At 38.3% G+C, this 20,426-nt stretch overlaps 1 protein-coding gene across 1 annotated transcript in view; it reads right to left on the bottom strand.

Moving 5' to 3' along the window:
• Positions 1-20,426, bottom strand: part of LOC124775796 (A-kinase anchor protein 9-like) — a 517,018-nt gene that overhangs the window by 427,754 nt on the left and 68,838 nt on the right. The window contains exon 3 of the mRNA XM_047250627.1: positions 13,643-13,790. Within this exon, the coding sequence (XP_047106583.1) occupies positions 13,643-13,790 (148 nt within the window). The remainder of the gene's footprint in view (positions 1-13,642; positions 13,791-20,426) is intronic.

Below are 20,426 nucleotides of genomic sequence, written 5' to 3' on the forward strand. Positions count from 1 at the left end.
TTTGGATGAGGTTGGCTGTTAGAGTAATAGGCACTCAACTCCCTCATGCATCTGTCTTTTCAGAGCCAAAACTGACCACCATCTCAATCAAGAGGTTAACTTTCAGACCTACAGCACATTACAGTGTACAAAACTTTAAAACTCAATAAAGTGATCCCAAACTGAGAAAAATTAGTGTAACTTGTACAGATCACCCTCTCCCCCCAACTCTCCAAATATTAATATGTTTATTGAATGTTGTGGCATCTTTGAGACCAAATTCTGATTTTGAAACCATTAATGGACCCAAAACTACCTAAAATTTTGAATTCACAAGACCTCCAAAAACAAATAACCAAGATCTCCTATTTTGTAGTGGTCAAAGGATTTCATTTTCTATTTCTAAAATACTTGTGTCTAAAAGGATTCAAGATAATTGACAAACAGCATTTTCATCTCTGTTTCTTTGGTTCTGGAATATCTGGCTGGTAAGTTTTATCTGTTTCCAAAACTTAAAGAACACCTTCAAGGACTTCACTTTGATAGTGATGAAGTGGTGTAAGCAAAGGTGAAGTTATGGCTCCGTTAAGAAAGGCCAATATTCTACAGTCACGGTATTAACAAACTGGTCCCTCATTGGGAGAAACTTGTTCCTCTTACCAGGGTGACTGTTAAGATATAATATACAGACATGAAGAACCAAGATGTAGAATGTTAATTAACATTTGTTTTATTTTACAAGTTTTATGAGTTTTCACATGAGAAATTTGGAGGCATTACTTTTCAGTACACCCTGGAACAAAACAAGCAAACAATGCAACAAAGCCTAAAGAAATACATATTGGAAGCAACCTTCATCTGTTTCATTCATTCACAGCATTCCCCAGATTTCAAAAAGAAAAACATTTGCAGCTGAGGAATTAACAGGGAGGTAGTATTGAGAAACGATATTAATTATTAAGTATTGTTAATCTGCTATAAACTACTTGTAGTTTTTTGACTAAATTTAATATTGTGCAATTATTAGGAAACCTATTACTTAAAAAACTGCTTCTTTCAAGATTATTTTAAATAGCTGCCGTATATTTCATTTTGCTAGATGAGTATCCATTTGGCAACATTGATATTTATCATGGAAAAAGAGCTACCTACATTTGTAACAACAGAGGTCTGTTTACAAAAACATACCTAATTTCATGTAGATGACAGTTATGTTCAATTTTTTAATGTACATAATCCACTGAAAAGGATGACTAATGTAAGATTTGATTTGAATTTTCTTTTGAATTTATAGGTTTGTCAGTTTCTTTCTTTCAGTCTTCCTTCCTTTCAGACAGGAACTGATTAAAGACCTGTGCACCACAACATACAATCCCACCCTGACGCAAGTCTAGACAGACATTACTTTTATGCCTTGCATTTTGTTTGTGTAAATGTCACTGGAACTGGTTGCTGTTATTAGCATTACATACTGCAAAGGACTAACCCTGTGTGGAAATGAGTAAAAATTGAAAGCTCTTACAAGATCGATTTGCAAGATCTGCAGCTATCTACTTCACAAAATATTCTTACTGTTTGCTTTTGCGGAATGAATAATTTATTTAATTTACCTCACTAACCAAAAAGTAATTCAATAGATAACATGTAATGAAAGTATGTGCAATGGAAGATACTTTAACAGTGAAACACTTCAAACTGTGTTCCTTAATCAATTTATTACTGTTTTATCAACAAAGCCCAAAGGAATGTTGCACATAGTGTTTCATTTATTTTATGGCTATAATGTCTGTTCATGGTGCAAGTACAGGTGATTCTGACTTGTTTGAAACTATGTAATACAAGTTTCTAAGGGAATAAGACTTACACCAGGCTGTTATAGCCTGAATGGCTACACACACACACATATTCACAGAAGCAAGTACACCTCATGCACACATGACCACAACCACTGGCGGCTCTGACCGGAATAAGCTCTGAGTCAACTGATCGTCACGATTCCTTAAGTGACGTCCTATCATGTAAGTACAAAATTTATTTCTGTTAAAAACACCATCTCAGCCAGAAGAATTACAAATTTTCTTATGTTGCTAAAATGTGGAAATTTCCTTAGCAGTTTTAGTGTTTATCCCAATGGTTCTCTCTAGCATAAACAGTGTTTCTACAGAAATTCAATTCATCAGTATTTAGTAGTTTATTTTACATGGAATGTTTGAAATCTTTGAATTTGGCAACTAAAAATATCAGTGTGTCATCGTTTTTCTCCACCAGTTACTATCTGGGTAATCAGTTTGGTCTATCTCATTGATTTTCCTTTTTCTCTGATTTAACAAAGCTCCACGTCAGGCATGGACACACACTGCTCATATGTGGATCTGATACACAAGCTTACTTGAACTCATGAGCCACTTCGTCATGTGACGCAACAGCAGTGCTTCTAGCGCCTAAAGTCAAACTATAGCATTTTTGATGTCAATGTTTATGGGTTAATGCACCACTATGAATTGCACCCTTTTCCTGAGGTGGCATGACAACAAATTATGTCTCCAAACACATGGTTTTGAGAGTATGATCATTTTATGATCACCCCATCATCAGATGTTTAGTTTTATTTGCGCGTCATCAACACTGTATCTTTACTGATGCCACATTACAACAGCTGTTTTCGAAATGTCCAATCCAAAATTCTGCGATGCTGTTCGTACAGAAACCATGTTCACAACATGTAAATAAATGTAAACATCTGAAGATAGGTTCAAGGCATCTCCTTCAGAAACAATGTTCACAACACATAGATAAATGTAAACATCTGAAGATGGGTTCAAGTCTTGAAATGTCATCCAGGGAGTAAACGCCTATGAAAGCAACTGGTTGCAACTAATTCATTACACATTACCTCCAATTTCAACAGTTGCAGTGTTCTAATATGTTCATAATGGTAAATAATTATTTACTACTGTTAATATGAGAAAGATGTTCGAAAAACAAAATACGGTGTTGAGGTAGGCAATCCCACTCAACAAACAGGAATAATTTTTGGATTTGTCCCATGGGCCAGATTGAAATCAGAAAATATCGTTCTTGTGAAACACAACTAGCTCTTTATACTCATGAAGTAATGAGTGCTACTGACAGGGGGACAGGGGATATCAAATTGAATCTATATTTTTACATTTCGAGAAGGCTTTTGACACTGTTCCTCACAAGCACCTTCTAACTAAACTGCATGCCTACGGAACACTGCCGCAGTTGTGCGAATACATTCGTGATTTCCTGTCAAAAAGGCCACAGTTCGTAGTAACAGATGTTCCTGATTTACATTAACAACATAGGAGACAATCTCAGTAGCTGTCTTTGATTGTTTGCACATGATGCTGTCATTTACTGTGTTGTAAAGTCATCAGATGACCAAAACAAATTGCAAAATGATTTAGATAAGATACCTGTATGGAGAAAAAAGTGGCAATTGACCCTAATTAAAGAAAATTGTGAAGTTATTCACATGAGTGCTGAAAGAAATCCAATAAATTTCTATTACATGATAAGTCACACAAATCTGAAGGCTGTAAGTTCAACTAAATGCTTTGGGATTATAATTACAAATATCCTAAATTGGAATGATCACATACATAATGTTGTGGGTGGAGCAAACCAAAGACTGCGATTCATTGGCAGAACACTTAGAAGGTGCAACAGGTCTACTAAAGAGACTGCTTACACCACACTTGTCTGCCCTATTCTGGAGTACTGCTGTGTGGTGTGGGATCCTCATCAGGTGGGACTGATGGATGACACTGAAAAAGTACAAAGAAGGGAAGATCGTTTTGTATTTTCGCGAAGTATGGGAGATGGTGCCACAGACATGATACGTGAACTGGAGTGACAATCATTAAAACAAAGGCGTTTTTTGTTGTGATGGGATCTTCTCATGAAATTTCAATCACCAGTTTTCTCCTCCGATTGCAAAAACATTCTGTTGGCACCCACCTACATAGGGAGAAATGATCATCATGATACAATAAAGAGAAATCAGGGCTCACACATGGCGCATTTTTTCAGTGCACCGTTCGAGAGTGGAATGGTAGAGAGACAGTTTGAAGGTGGTTCATTGAACCCTCTGCCAGGAACATTATTGTGAACAGCAGAGTAATCACGTAGATGTAGATCTAAACCAATTGCAGGTCAGATCTGACCCGCAGGCCACTGGTTGCCCTCTAGGATCTGGATGGTTTTAGCATTATTCTGGAATAGTTTCATCTTTTTCATGCACAGTACAAACAGTTCACTCAGTCTATAACAGACTGAAGTTCTACAATGGATTTTTAAGTTCTGATACAGCTTGTCCTCTGAATAGTGTAAAGGCCCCTCTTCCACACACAATATATTTTAAACACAGATGTTATCCATTCCTTGTCGCTGCTTTCATTTAATTTTATCAGCATTTGATTTATGAGAAAGTAAGAAACAAAGTGAGGATTTAAATATCTTGCTACGACACTGGTTGTACTGAGAGTTACTTCCTGAGAACCATATTAAACACCACTTTAGGATCTGCATCTGTCTGTTGCTTTTAGTGCCATGTCATTGCCTGGATCACAAGCCTCATGCACCAGAAGCTTTTGTATCTTATACGCCAAACTAGCGAACCTGCCAATGTTTCATAATTGCTAAATATGTATAGGACCTGGATATATGTCCTAATCTGGAGTATCCCTGGAAATTGTGCCCGGACACAAATTTCTGCTCCTGTTGTGACTTTCACCACTTTCCAAGGTACAGAACTCAAAATTATAAAAGATCATTTAGAATGTGAATGAAAAGGACTCCTTCATTTTCATTTTAGGTTTTTATTGTTCATAAGTTTCTTTTGTAATTTGTTGTACACAATACAATTACAAAACTCCAGAATATACAATATTTTAATTTTTTGAATACTGTCTGGTGAGAGTACGAGGTGGTTTTTTGAATTACCAGTTCATGAGAGGGCAACGTACAACTGACCATGCAAAATCCACTCTGATCATAAATCAGTTCAACATATTTAAATGTCTCACCTTGAGCCTTGTTTATTGTTACTGCAAAAGACATTTTAATTGGTAATAGAATTCACTTAAAATGGATGAGTAAATCATTTGGGATCATTAGTATACAGGCTATGGTAGTGATCTTTCCAGCTGCTGAACTGTGAGGATAGTAGCTTCAATGACTTTACTTGTCGTAGTTTTAGTCTGCAAATGGGTACAGCACAGTGTTGTGTATACAATGTTTGCTTAAAATTATATGTATGTAAAGGTACAGGGAGATAAGGTATTTGGGGGAAACAATATACGCTAATGGAAAACTAAATATCAACACCAAAAAATAATTAGTGTAGAACAATGAAATTTAGGAAATATGTCAATCTGGGTAACATATTTAAGTGACTAACATTGCAAGATCACAGGTTAATGCAAGCACAAAAAGCTATTGCAAACGTGAAATGCTGGCACATTAATAAATCATGTAACTGACAGACTGTTGAATGACAGCATGCAAAAGTGCATGCATTGTGTTGTGTGGGGGTCAAGTGTCAGCTTGTGGGATTGACTTCCTTCCCTGTTGCATTGGTCAGTGAATACAAGGACGGTTAATGTGTTTGTCAATGATGCTGGCATTGCCGTACAATGATGTCCCATATGTGCTTGATGGGAAACAGATATCATGATCGAGTGGGCCAAGTGAACAATCTGTAGAGCACATTGGGTTACAACAGTGACATGTGGGCAAGAATTATCCTGTTGGCAAACATCCCCTGAAATGCCATTCAAGAATGGAAGCACAACAGGTTGAATCACCAGACTGACACACAATTTTGCAATCTGGGTGCATGGGACAACTACGAGAGTGCTTCTGCTCTCATACGAAATTGCTCTCCAGACAATAACACCAGGTGCAGGTCCAGTGTGTACAACATACAGACAGGATGGTTTCAGGCCCCAACTGGACTCCTTGTAACCATCGAACAGCCATCACTCGCATCGAGGCATCATTCAAACTCTGTAAGGTGTTGAAAATGGTGTCTTTGTCACCTTAAAGGCATTATTGACTAACATCAGCTCATCACATCCAATCTCAAAGGTAACTTAAGCTAATGACTGTTACAGCATGTATTTAAAGCAAATCCGATTTGCATTCTCATAGTGACCCTCTTAGCACTACTCTTACATGACTAGTGTGAAATCTGAATAGGAATCTTTTAGATGTAGAAGCATGCCTACCAACTTTTGTTTATGTCAAACAACCTCCTCTTGGTGTAGTAATTTTTTCTGCAACAATGTATATGGAATAAACAATCTGTCTAATGGTTTAACACTCTGCCATCACAATTAACACCAACTGTGAGAAACAAAACGAAACTGCACATTTCACAGCATTTTATTTCTCACAGCCAGTTTTAATAGAAAGTCTGTACAGTGCTGTTTGCAAAATATAGAGCTGAAGTCTATCCGAAGTTTATTAGAGCATTGTGTAAAAATCTGAAGTAAATTGGTCAAGCACTTTTAGAGATTTTTTGAAAACAATGTGTCCTCTTTCTACATTAGTGCACATTACAAACCACATATTACATCAATGGCTGTAGCTAATCAATGTATTATAAATCCATTTAGCAAACAGGCTCAGTGAGTAAAGCAAACTAAAGACAATTATTGTCAACAGCAGGCATTTTCAATGGCATCTTGTCAGCAACAAGCAGTTTTTCAGCGATAACAATTCGGAGTGGGGAAACATTAAATATGGTGTCCCACATGGTTCAGTACTTGCCGCACTCCAGTTCTTGACCTGCAGTAATCATTTACCAAATACATCTATGGAACTTCTAAAATGTTTGGCATTTACTGACAAAATGAGTACACTGATAAAGAGCACAAACACATCCACAATACAAAAAGAGAGGTGAATAATGAAACAGGTTTACAACTAGTAATCAGAAAATCTTGGAACACTTCACTTAATGCAATTCCAAAAATAAAAAAATAAAGAAGAACAATAAAACCAAGATACAGTTCCAGTGTTTGAAATTTCTCGGTATCCAGATACAACGAACTAACTTAGGTTTAACACGTGGGTAAGTTAATCAAAAAGCTCAGTTCTGCCTGCTCTGATGTTTTTGAATTAGAAATCTCTCTCACCCTACTGATCTGCAGGTGGGATTGCTAACACACTTTGCATAATCTCACTGAGTGCTGTCCTATGATAAAATGCATGAAAGGTCAAACAATTATCTGTTCTAGAAAAGGGTGCACTGAGAATATTGTGTTGAGATCATAACCAAACACCTCCCAGAAGGCTCTTTAGGAACATTGGGATTCTCTCACTCATGTGTCAATATATTCGCTTACTAAAGAAGCTTGTGGTTAAAAATAAGAGTGAATTTAGGATGAACTCTGATATTCCCAACTAAACTCAGAAAAATAGTACTTCCCAAATACATTATGTGACCCTATCTATGCCCAGAATAGCGTTTTATATTCTGGTGCAAAAGTCTTTAACAGGTTGTTGATAGACATCAGACAGGAAATTGGAATTCCCCTGATATTCATCAACAAAGTAGGAGAGTATCTTACTAGCCACATGTTCTATAAAGCAAATTCCCATTAATATTAACATTCATATTCCTTGTTTTTAACTTTTCCAGTAAACAAATAGCTACGTATGTACTGTTTTCTCCTACTGCATACGTAAAGTAGTGTTGTAACTAATAATGATCAGGGTGCACATATCAGCAATGGTCATAACTTACTGTCAGCGTACATTTACAGACGCAGCCAAGCAGAAGTTGCTTCTGCCTTCTAACATACAGCTTGACACTTCCACATCCCAGAAGGCTATTTTACATGATGGAATTTATGGAACCCAATGACAAATTGCACCAAAATATCAGCTGTACTGCAGACAACAAACATCTACATTAACAACAGAAGGGGCTACTAAGGTATATATTTTGTTAAAATGTTATGAATACAATATCCACACCGTAAAATTATATGTATTAATTTGCAAATGTTTCCTTTTATTTGACACAAAACAAAGGGAACCCACTCATGAGGGTGAAACTCCAATGAAATATGTATGGGTGAAAAAGAAAGAAAATTACACTTCCTCAAGGCACAACCATTTCCCAAAAATAAATCATGATGGCAGAAGACCAAGCTGCATCTTGATAGTACCCTGTCACAAATAGTAAATATAGTGGAAGGAGGCAGTTACCTGAAAAAATAATCCAAGGAAACTCTGCACAGCACCGTAAGTGACATCCAAAACTTATTTGCATATCTACACTCAGCCTTAGAGGCAATTGAAAAGGCAACAAAGAATCTTCAAAATAAGGATAAAACAGGCAAAAGAACAGAAACAGAGGAAGACGACAGTTACTCAGCAGGGCAACTAGCGACATCTAGTGGCCTGAAACAAGAAACAACGTACGGAAACCAGATGCCAGCGACACCTGTTGAACAGCAGAGCACTCACGGCAGTCAGGAGGCAACACCAAGTAGCCCCCCACACACACACAAACAGTCGGGCAGCAACCTACCAGTGCCGACACCTAGCAGCCACGAGGGCAACCCATTCAGCAAAGACAGCAAGAAGATATGACACGATACTCTACAACCCGCGAAAACAAACGAGTTGGAAAGAGAAGATGAAGACAAACTAGAAGAAAAAAACTAACACAAAAAATGGAAGCCATGATGGAACATATCACCAACAATCTAAGAAATTTAATAGATGAAAAAAATCAGAACCAAAATTACACACTTAGCTGGGCCCGGGGCCACAGCAACAACGACAGCCGAGACCATACCAAGCGAAACCAAACCAAAAGAAACAATGTGAAAAGTCCTCAACCCGCCAACTACACAAGGAGTCATAATCAACAACAAGAAAGACAAGGAGATCACACCAAGGGATGACAAAAAGGAAGCAGACTCCGAAAAAACGACCAGCAAAGAAAACAATCAAGCGTGGATTGAAGTCATGCGGAGGAACCGCCGAAGGAATCAACAGACAGTGACCCCAACAGTAGTGGGCATGCAGCAACAACCTCAACAAGAAACGGACTCAACAGAAGACGCACTCCAGGCACCAGTATGCAGAGCATGGCTCTACATAGGACGGCTACACTGAAACTCTACACTGTAAAAACTTATCCGACACCTCGGAAGGTGATGGAAATAATAGAATGTGAGGAAATAAAATCCAGAGGAACACTAAAAGCCTACAACATAGGCATGACACTAAATGAGCTTCACAAAATCACAGATCCAGAAAAATGGCCTGAAGGTGGGCTAATTACAAGATAGTGGTTTTTTCACCCCCGAAGCTGAGGTGCCAAGCTTGAAGTTTAACCAACTTCTTTAGAATGTAGAAGAACTAAGAAGCGCTTTAGATTTGACGGAAGGCGAGCTTCTAAGAAGCCATGACATAATCATCCTAACAGAGACATTTGCAACGGACAATATAGAAATCCCCGGTTTCCACTCAAAACACATTCCTGCAAAAAAAAAAAAAAAAAAAAAACGACTGCAGAAGTAAGGAACTACTACAGATGATGGCTGAAGAGGGATTCACAACAACAAGAGAGAAAAAAACGCATATTTCACACATACAATGGTAGCAGCACCATAGACATAATCCTTTACAAAGGTAACAATCTCGAAATAACAGACCACAAGGTGATATATTCTGCTGCAGAGACAACAATAAAGAAACACTGTTTAGTGACATCTACCTTCAAAATGAAAGAACCTAAATGCACACAACGGAAAACAAAGCACACGAGAAGAAACTCCAGAAAGATAGATGAGAATAAAACAGCCGAAAATGGAGACAAGCTTACCGTCTTTAAAAACAAAATACAGGAAATGTACTTAGATGCTGCAGCAACAGGTGTAGAAGACATAATTAAAACCACAACCACCACAACCAACAAGAGAAAGGCAAAGAGGTGATTCGATCAACAATGCTACACAGAGAGAAAGAGAGTCTTATTAGCCCTCCACGTGATTAAACACACACAAAAACAGGATGATCTGATCACATTAGCAGACTCAAAGAATATAAGAACCACCTAAAGAAAAAAACGGGACAATTTCACGGAACTCGAGGCTAGAAGAGTGGTGAAAGAATCAAAAGAAAACCCCTACATAGCTCTGAAGCCACGACAGTTACAGACAATGGGGAAAACAGAGATGCCAGTCTGGGAGGACCTCTTCACCAACATCCTAAATCAACAAAGAGTCAACAAAGCTCATGAAACAACAAGAAAATATGAAGACATCAGAAGATTCACGGCAGAGGAAATTAGAAACACTAATCAACAATGAAGAACAAGAAGGCAGCAGGGCTGGATGGGATATTCAACGAACACGTCCAGCAATTATGGACATGATGAACTTATGTCTGCACACAGGATGAATCCCAAAGAGATGGAGAACCCAGACAATCAGAATGCTGCACAGGGGGAAAGGAGAACCACATGGCCCAAACTCGCACTGGGGAATCGCACTAGAGAACAACCTCCTCAAAATTCTGACGAGCCCAATGAAGGTAAGAGTAACATAAGTAATTGACAACAAGATTCCAGAGGAACAATTTGAATTCAGGAAAGGCCGATGCACCCAACACACAGTCAAAAACCTCATACATGACACAGAGGAGAAAATAAGACTCCCAAAAGGAAAATTGCACACAGTATTCATCAATTTCACAAAGGCGTTTGACAATCTCAACAGTACTATAACATGTACCAAATTGGAACAGATAATAGAACAAAACAAGGAACTAAGCATCTTGACACATAACATCCTGAGCAAAAACACTATCATAATATCAGACAATGTAACAAACCCACAAGAAATTACACAGACAAATGGAGTGTTACAAGGCGACCTCCTAAGCCCCCTTCTCTTCAACATAGCCACACACAAGATGGTCCTAGCAATAAGAACTTGGGCTCCGTCCCTCAACATCTATATACATGCAGATGACATGGTGACAGGATCACATGATACAAATGAACTACAGAAAGGAATAAATGTTCTTGGAACATGGTCTGAACACAATGGATTGCAGATAAATGCAGAAAGGATTGTACACATGGTCTTCAGGAAAGGAGGACGTCTATCCACGAAGGACAAAATATACCTCAAACAATAAACTCTACAAACTACGAACAACTTCAATTATCTGGGTGTAGAAGGTCAGACAACAGCCCACTCATACAGAATCCACAAACACAATGAGCAGCACCCACAACCTAGGCCATCTATGACATTAAGTCCCTAAGCAAATTATCCCTGTATACAGCCATGGCCTTATTCAAAGCCAAAATCATTCCTATTCTAACATATGGATTAGAGATAACATGGGAAAAGCTAAGCTATGGACACCTATTACGAATAGAGAAACTGGAAGCCAGATTCCTGGAGGCAGCCCTCGGAGTTTCCAAGTACACCAAGCCAAGACTAGCATACGAACATGCGAGAGAAACATTTCCAGTAGAAGACCTGAGATTGAAATTCAACTTGCCCTACACAGATGACTGGAATAAACTACAGCTAGCGAGGGTGAAGAAAAAGGAGGAGATGGGGCCAGAGCTCAACTCTTCAGAGGCCATGACGAACAGAGCACGGACCGGCACAAACCAGGAGCTGAGACACTTCATAAATTCCATGGTGGTACATGGCTACCATCACATAATCTGCAGGACAAAGACATACACGACCCAGAGTCGATATGCACATGTGAACTCTGTGAAAAACATTGTGACCGATACCATGTACTAACGTGTACAATCAATCACAGACAGCTGTATGCATAACTTGTGTGCAATAAAGTTTATTATAAAAATATTTATTTACCTGGAAGACTTTAAATTCTTAAGTCATTTCCTGAAAGAACATTAGCATCACAAAAAATCTCCTTGGCCTCCTTTCTGCATATCCTTGCCCCATTCATCCACCCATTACCACCTACTCTAGCCTCACCATGAGCAAATCATATAACATCAGAAGAAGAGCAACATGTGAAATGACTCCTGTAGTTTACTAAGTAAAGAATGGTCACTGGATGGTTTTCCACACATGGCATGAGAGTGCTGGAATGGACACATCTTCATTATGGCCACTACCCAGTTGCTGAGCATACACTGCCTGAAGGTAAGTACCGTATTTATTCGAATCTAAGCCACACTCGAATCTGAACCGCATCTGAAAAATGAGCCTCGAAATCAAGGAAAAAAAATTTTCCTGGATATAAGCTGCACCTGAAATTTGAGACTCAAAATTCAAGGGGAGAGAAAAGTTTTAGACCGCACCTCCAAATCAAAATCAAGTTGGTCCATTGTAACATGAGACACAATTTAGGTCGAAATGATGACGTTCAGCTACAGTAGTTTGGTTTGAGTCGTAAGCTTAACAGTTAAGCTTTACCAAGTAGCCACTGCTATGTGTCAGGCACTCCATCCATATTTATATGGGTATCCTTTCTTTTTCACGTGTTTTGTCTGGTTTGAATCGGTTGCTTATTTTGCTTCGATCTGATAAGTGTCGTTCTCTTTGTTATAGGTGTTTATGTCACTCTAAGCTGAAAATGCATTATTGTACTGTGTCATGCATTGTTTGTCGCATTCTGATAATGAGTGTTTAGGACCTGTCGCCGCTCGTGGCATGGCTTGCTTTTGAGCGCGGCTTACAATTTAAAAAAAAAAAAAAAAAAGAGGAATTGTCTCATAAGCGAAACAATGGCAAGAGACTGCTGTTTGTTGTTACTTACACTGCTGCTTTCTTTGATAATAATCAACAATACCCAAGAAATAGACTGTGTATGATAGAAGATGTTCTGAACGAGAGTTTATCGAAAAATTTTCTCCATTTGAAAATCTTTGTAGACGCCTCTTTAGGACATTACATTCTGCGCAGAAATTAGAGTCATCTTAGATTTAAAAATCTAGTCAGTTGCCGAGCTTTGTTTCTGACTGTATCACTATTCAGCATAAGAATAATATGAATATAAACATGACATGATATGTCTATTCTTCCGTGTTTGCTGTTGCCTCACTCTAGTTTCGTAGTTTATTAGGCATACAGGATTTAAATGAGATAGCAGCAAACATGAAAGAATACATGGCATAATGTTTACATTCTTCTACCTTTTCTTTTAATTTATTTACCGACGCAGAGGTTTTGGCGCTAGTATGTATCTTTGTGCCTGCAAAGCATGCCTGTGTAGCGCTACATATATTCGACAGCAGAAGTTAGTTGTGGCGGCATCTACCAACATTTTTCAGAACTTTCGCTTACTTTGCACTCGATTCTAAGCTGCAGGAGGTTTTTCGGATTATGAAAACCGGAAAAAAGTGCAGCTTAGATTCGAATAAATACGGTAATGGCCCGATGTTCTGTCCCTCTGTGATTTCACAATTTTCTAAATTTCATTTTCCTTTTTACAAAACTATTCACTGTTAATGTTCATTTTCAAATTGCAAGCTATCCAGAATTGCTTGTTATGTTATATTGCCCTAAATCAATGTGAACTGTTCCATACTCAAACTGTACACTTAATATTGATAACTATCAGCTCTAACCCAAATATCAAAAGGCAAGTAACAAGATGGTCAACATCATACCTTCAACTATTTCCTCCAATTCTCTTATGCGTGTCTGTAACCTATTTAAAACATGTGAATCATTCACATTGTCTGGAGTTCCATAATTTATATCTGTGGGCGTGTTTTGCTTGCAGGCACCACTTTCCTCACCTCTCTCAAGTTCATCCTGCACAAAAGCAATGGAAAATAAAACAGAGTAACTTTGATAATATTGCAACAAACATAAGCTACAAAACAAAAAATATATCTTAGTATGAACAAAACATATTTCAAAACAATCAAATATGACTCAAACAAAATTAAAATATACCAACTGCAAATACATGGGTAAAAGACACGATAAATGTACAAGTTTTACTTTTTACTTCATTATACCACTATCTCTCTCATTCCATGCCTTCTTTTCCAGTCTAAACTTTCCCTTTGAATCCTGTCACAGAAAGCTTCAGTTCTGCAGGTTTGTGATGCACTACGACTTTTGAGGGAGCTGTTATTCAGGTCAGAAGCTGGTTTGCCTATACTTTGTAATTTTTGTTTTAAGTTTTTAGACAAAAAAAATCTGTTACTGTGGAAGTACTGACAACTAATCTTTATCTAAGGGTATCACCTGAAAAATAAATCAGCTGTCACAAACATAGTTAACTACAGCTGTAAATTGTGAAATTCACATTTTAGTAGTAGTAGGTCTGCTGTTCTGACAGTCACACACCAAGAACATCACACTTTGATTGTGTCTTTTTCCACTTTCAGTCATCATCTAAAATTAATACCGTAAATTTTCATCCACAACAGAAATCAAAATTTCTTTCCTCATGACTTTATTATAAAAGTTTTGCGCATTTCTACACCCTTGAGAGTTGTTGTTGCTGTTTTCAATCCATAGATTGGTTTAATTCAGCTCTCCATTTTAGTCTGTCACATAATCATAATACTCTCTTCATTTTTATATAACTACTGCAACCTATATCCATTCAAGCCTTCATATCCAACTACAATTTTTACTCCCCCCCCCCCCCCCCTCCACATACACTTCCCTTTATCACAAAACCGATAATTTCTTATTGCCTCTGTGTGTGCCCTATCCACTGATCCCTTCTTTAGTCAAGTTGCACCATAAATTCCCCCTCCCCCCCCCCCCCACCACCACCCCCACATTTCAACTCAGTGTCTCATCAGTTACTCAATCCATCCATCTAATCTTCAACATTCCTCTGTAGCACAAAATTTCAAAGGATTCAATGCTCTTCTCATCTGAACTCTTTACTGCCCACATTTCACTTCTTTACAAGATTTCATTCGATATAAATACCTTCAGAAAAGGCTCTCTAGAACTTAAATTCAGTGTTAACAATATCCTCTTTTTCAGAAATGTTTTTCTCATTATTGCCAGTGTGCATTTTATATCTACTCTAGTTTGGGCATAAGTAATTTTTTGTTGTTCAAATGGCAAAATTCATCTATTACTTGTTGTGTCTCATTTCCTAATTGAATTTCCACAGCATCACTTAATTTAATCTGAATATGCACCATCACCATTATTTTACTTTTTTAAATGTACATCTCGTACACTCTTTTCAAGACACCATCCATTCCACTCAACTGCTCTTCCAAATTCTTTGCCATTTCTGAAAGAATTACGATGTCCTCAGCAAACCTAAAAGTTTTTATCTCTTCTCCACGAACTTCGTCTCATTTTCCAAATGTGTCCTTCATTTCCATTATTGCTTGCTTAATGTACAGATTTAGTAACATCAGGGATAGCACTACATGGCAGTTTATGCCCAAACTGTCATGAAACCTATTTTATAATGTACGAGAGTCACTCCAAAAAATATGCACAATATATATATATATATATATATATTTTAATCCATCTTTTAAGCTACATGTTTGAAAGTTTTACAGTGTGTAGATACATCCTTTAGGAACAACATTTTCATTCCTCCACATAATTTCCATCCCTCTCAACTGCCTTACGCCATCTTGGAACCAACGTGTCCATCCGAGTTTTGTCATCGCTTCCATGGTTTTTTGACTGACATGTGGCCATGCATTGTTATGCATGCCGATGTGGTTGAACATGACTCAGCTCAGCTTGAGGTTTCTTCAGTGTCATCACATATGCATCAGAATGTATGGTGGTTCCACTTGGCATGATGTCCACAAGCAAGAGTCCTTCGGAATCGAAAAACACCATAGCCATAACTTTTCCAGCAGAAGGTGTGGTTTTGAATTTTTTTTTTCTTGGGTGAATTTGCATGATGCCACTCAACTGATTGCCTCTTCGTCTCTGGTGAAAAATGATGGAGCCATGTTTCATCACCTGTCACAATTCTTCCAAGAAATTCATTTCCACCATTCTCGTACTGTTCCAAAAGTTTGCTGCATATCTTTTTCTTGTTTCTTTGTGATCCACTGTCAACATCCTGGGAACCCACCTGGCACAAACCTTTTTTAACGCCAACACTTTCAGTATTCTGCAAACACTTCCTTCCCCTATCCCAACGTAGCATGACAATTCGTTCACTGTGATGCATCTGTCAGCAGTCACCAATTTGTTAACTCTCTGCACATTGTCTGGAGTGTGTGCAGTATGAGGCCTGCTGCTGCGAGGACAATCCTCAATATTGCCGTGCCCACTTTCATCACGTAACCTGCTTGCCCACCAACTAACTGTACTGCGATCGACAGCAGCATCTCCATACATCTTTTTCAACCTCTTGTCGATGTTTTCCACTGTCTCATTTTCACAGCACAGGAATTCTTTGACAGCACGTTGCTTCTGACGAACGTAAAGTGTGGCAGCCATCTTGAAGACCTGTTGTGACAGTGCCACTCACAAGAACAGATTGAACTACTTTTGAAAATAAGTGGGAAGGATGTATCTACACACTGTAAAACTTTCACACATGCAGAATGAAAGCTGTATTTTTACAAAAATAGTGTGCATTTCTTTTGGAGTGACCCTCGTAATATGACATCCCAATAGTGTACAGTTGATTCTTTACTGTTGCATGAAAACTGCAGACAATATTCACTGTTGCCAATGATAGCACAGTTAATTACTTTTTACTTCGCCTTTCCTTTTATTACAGTGAGGATGACCTGTTATTTTCTGCAGTGTTATTTAATTGGTTCATGTTTCACAAACTTGTTTGGTGCAGAACGCAGCCCCCGAGCATGTAAAGAACAGGGAAATCACAGAGTCCTGTCTCTGCACAGACGGTGTAAGAGGTGGCCTGCCTTCCTTTTTATATTATCTAACTTGCTTACTTAATTACAGAATCTAACATTCCATACTTCAATCTGTACAATGCCAGTTTTGTTTTTCCTGATGACAACATCCACCTGAATAGACACTATCGAGATCAGTCTGGGGGGACTATTTTACCTCCAGAATATTTTATCATAGTGAATACTGTCATCATTAAGCCATACACTAGAGTTGCAAGTCTTCTGGAAGGATAACAGCTGTAGTTTCCTCTTGCTGTTAGCTGTTTGCAATACTAACACAGCGAGGTCATGTTAGCTAATATTAAAAGTCATTCAACAGCCTAGATTGCATAAAATATTTCTTTATTCAAGACAACCAGTTTTGACTGAGTTTGCTGTCATCTTCAGATTTTAAAAATCTTTTTGTTATGAAATGCATTCATTTGATGTTGAACCTCATGCCGAGTTGTCAAATGGATAAAAATCAGGACATTATAAAAGGTTTGCCATAACCAATATATTTAAAAATATAAAGCACCTAGTGCAAAAGGCCATGTCCATATACGGTACGTATCGCTCACAGATGTTTGTTACATCACAAAAATGCAGTACACAGTAGCACATCTGTCAGCTTACAGATGTGGTAATGTGTACTATGTTTTTTGTGATGTTAAGAAGCGTCTGTGAGAGATAAATATCTGGACATGGCCTTTTGCACAAGGTGTTTTATATTTTTAAATATTCTGGTTATGACAAACCTTTTATCCATTTGACAACTTGGTGTGAGGTTCAACAAAGGTTTTTAAGATTGGAAGATGACGGCAAAGTCTGTTGAAATCAGTTGTCTCAGATAAAGAAATATTTTATAGGATGTAGGCTGTTGAATGATTTATAGTAAGTCAGACAGATCGTGCCTTCAGTACTCTCAAATGAGAAAATTCGATGATACCTAATGTTACAAAGCCAAATCAGTCACTCATCTAGACTGTTACCTCTGCAACTGCTGAAAAGGCTGATCCTCTCTCCAGGAACCACCGGTTAGTCTGGCCAGCCCCCCCACAGTCACCCTTCTGTTGTGATGCCACCTACAATATGGCTATCTGTGTTGTTGAAGCATGTAAGTCATCTCACTTTGGCAAGCTCCAAGGTTTTTAGAGGGAGAATCAGCCCTACATTTGTGTTATTTGTAGAAATAAACGCCTTAATTGGCATTTACAGTATGATTATGGTCTTTCGCAGTACACCCCTAAGTCCCAAAGTTAACACATCTCCGAGATCCACAAGCTAACAAACATTTTGAGACCCATGAGACAGATGTCGTGGTAAGACTTCGTGAACAGAACTTTGTCAGTATAACATGGAAAAATGTGATATTCACTCTGTCTTCAACAGTTCTTCAACAGTTCTTTATAAATGTTTCTAATTGTGTGATGCGTATGTTTAGCACACAACATTTGAATTCTATGGAAGTAAGGTGGTAGAGACAACACATTTTGATGGCATAACACATGGTCAGATAACAGGAGGAGATGAACATCACCCCGAAAACAATGTCAACCAGGGATAAATGAATGAATGCCACAAGTCACCGGTGGCTTCATTTCAAGGCTATGGTGAATATTCCAGGAGACATCCAAAGGCAGTACTGATTATTAACTTGTCTCAAATGCACAAAAATGTCCAACTGACACAGTACATGTGTTGTACAGACACTTCACAGTACAAATTCACCAGTAACACATCTCCCATCAGACTGCGTACTATAAGCTTCAAGAGAATGCTTTGTATGATCAGAGATCTGTGTTATACATTCCCCTTACATAAGGGCACCACATGACTCAGCAAACGTGGTCTCTTGCCCACTGTTAGTGGACCCAGGAACACTAGTGTAGAGTCCAGTTAAAGAAAGAGTTACAGTTTGGCTTGCAGACTGATATCCACTGTTTAGCTGAACCAGGAATGGTAAGTGCACTTTTTTAATGGTTCATGCGGATATGATTTCCATGCAATGGATGAACATGCCTGACAACATAAGTGAATACCTGCTCCATAATCACATGTCAAGCCTGCAATGGCCCATTGGTTCTTTCAACTTAAATCTGAGTGAGATGCAGTATACATTTTAGAGAATGCAGTACTGACATGTACATGTCGTTTCACACATCTCAATCACCACTTAAATTGCAGGCATGAGATTAAATCACAACCACAGAGGCTTATTAAAAATCATATCTTTACACTGTAAGATGGGGAGGAAAATAACAAATTAGATAAACCACACTGACAATGACAACACTAAAAGTTTAGCATAAATCCAGCACAGAGAATGCAGAAACGTATTGGTTTTTGTCTGCTTTGAGGGAATTGTTCTGGCAATTTCTTGAGGTGAATTAGGAAAAGCATGGAAGAAAGAGGTGGGGGTGGGGGGTGGGGTGTGAGGGGTGGGGGAGGGATGAAGGGGGAGGGGAGAGGTGAGAGGGGAGGGAGAGAGGGAGAGAGAGAGAGAGAGAGAGAGAGAGAGAGAGTGAGAGAGAGAGAGAGAGAGAGAGAGAGAGAGAGAGAGAGAGAGAGAGAGAGAGAGGAACTGAACATCCTAGCAATGGCACAGTCAGAAGAGACAGAAAAGTTGGATAAGGATGCTGTAGAAAATCAGTCATGGGCTTTTTAGTGTCATCTAATGGTGGAACTACAAAAAACCTAAATCAGGATGGCCAGATGGAGACTTGAATGTTATTGTTCTTCGATGCAAGGGCAGTGTCCTGACCACTGTATGAACTGACTTAAGTGAAAATGAGACCAGTGTCTTAAACTATTGTTCTGACTCATTCATTACTGGATGTTTGCTTACTTTTAATGTGGATCATTCTCTGGTACAAGCCTTTCAACTGAGTGGAATTTTGACTGCATGTATGTCAGGGTTTTAACTGTATAGTATTCAAGACTATGACAGATGCAAGTAGTATGCAGTGTTTTGTTTGTATCGTAAATGATAAAAGGAGTAACGTAAACCTGGTGCTGGCACACAGACTATTGCTCTTGAAGCACATCACAGGAACAACTGAGTTTCACATAACAATCCAACAAACAGATTACCATCAGCAGTGTCATGTCTCCCCACTCCTGCTAAGAGGTTTGGGACTTAATACAGGTCATTAACAAAAAGTCGGTGGTCACAAACTTTAAGACATCGTGTTGCGTTGGTGCTGACCAGTTACTAATGATGAAAATTTCTCCAACCACCAGGAATCAATCAGCTACCATCTAATCAAGCACCACTGCAAAAAAAAAAATACATTAAGTACAGTAAATCAGTACCTCCTGACTCATCAGTATCTAAGATTGTATGACCCATGTATAGCAGATACATGTTTTGTAAGACGACAATGTTTCTGCTAATTTAGTTAATGTAGTATATGCAATCACACATTATGTCTGAAGAACCTGGCTAACATATCATTTACACACATGGTTAGAAGATTGGAAGAAGAAAAACTGGCTATATAAAGCGAGTCCATTGCTCTGAACACTCTGAAAAAATCCCACACATTCAAAATACCTCATACAATTACAATAAATATCAACCATACAA

The sequence above is a fragment of the Schistocerca piceifrons genome, chromosome 2 (genome assembly GCF_021461385.2).
Source record: "Schistocerca piceifrons isolate TAMUIC-IGC-003096 chromosome 2, iqSchPice1.1, whole genome shotgun sequence".
Taxonomy (NCBI): Eukaryota; Metazoa; Arthropoda; class Insecta; order Orthoptera; family Acrididae; genus Schistocerca; species Schistocerca piceifrons.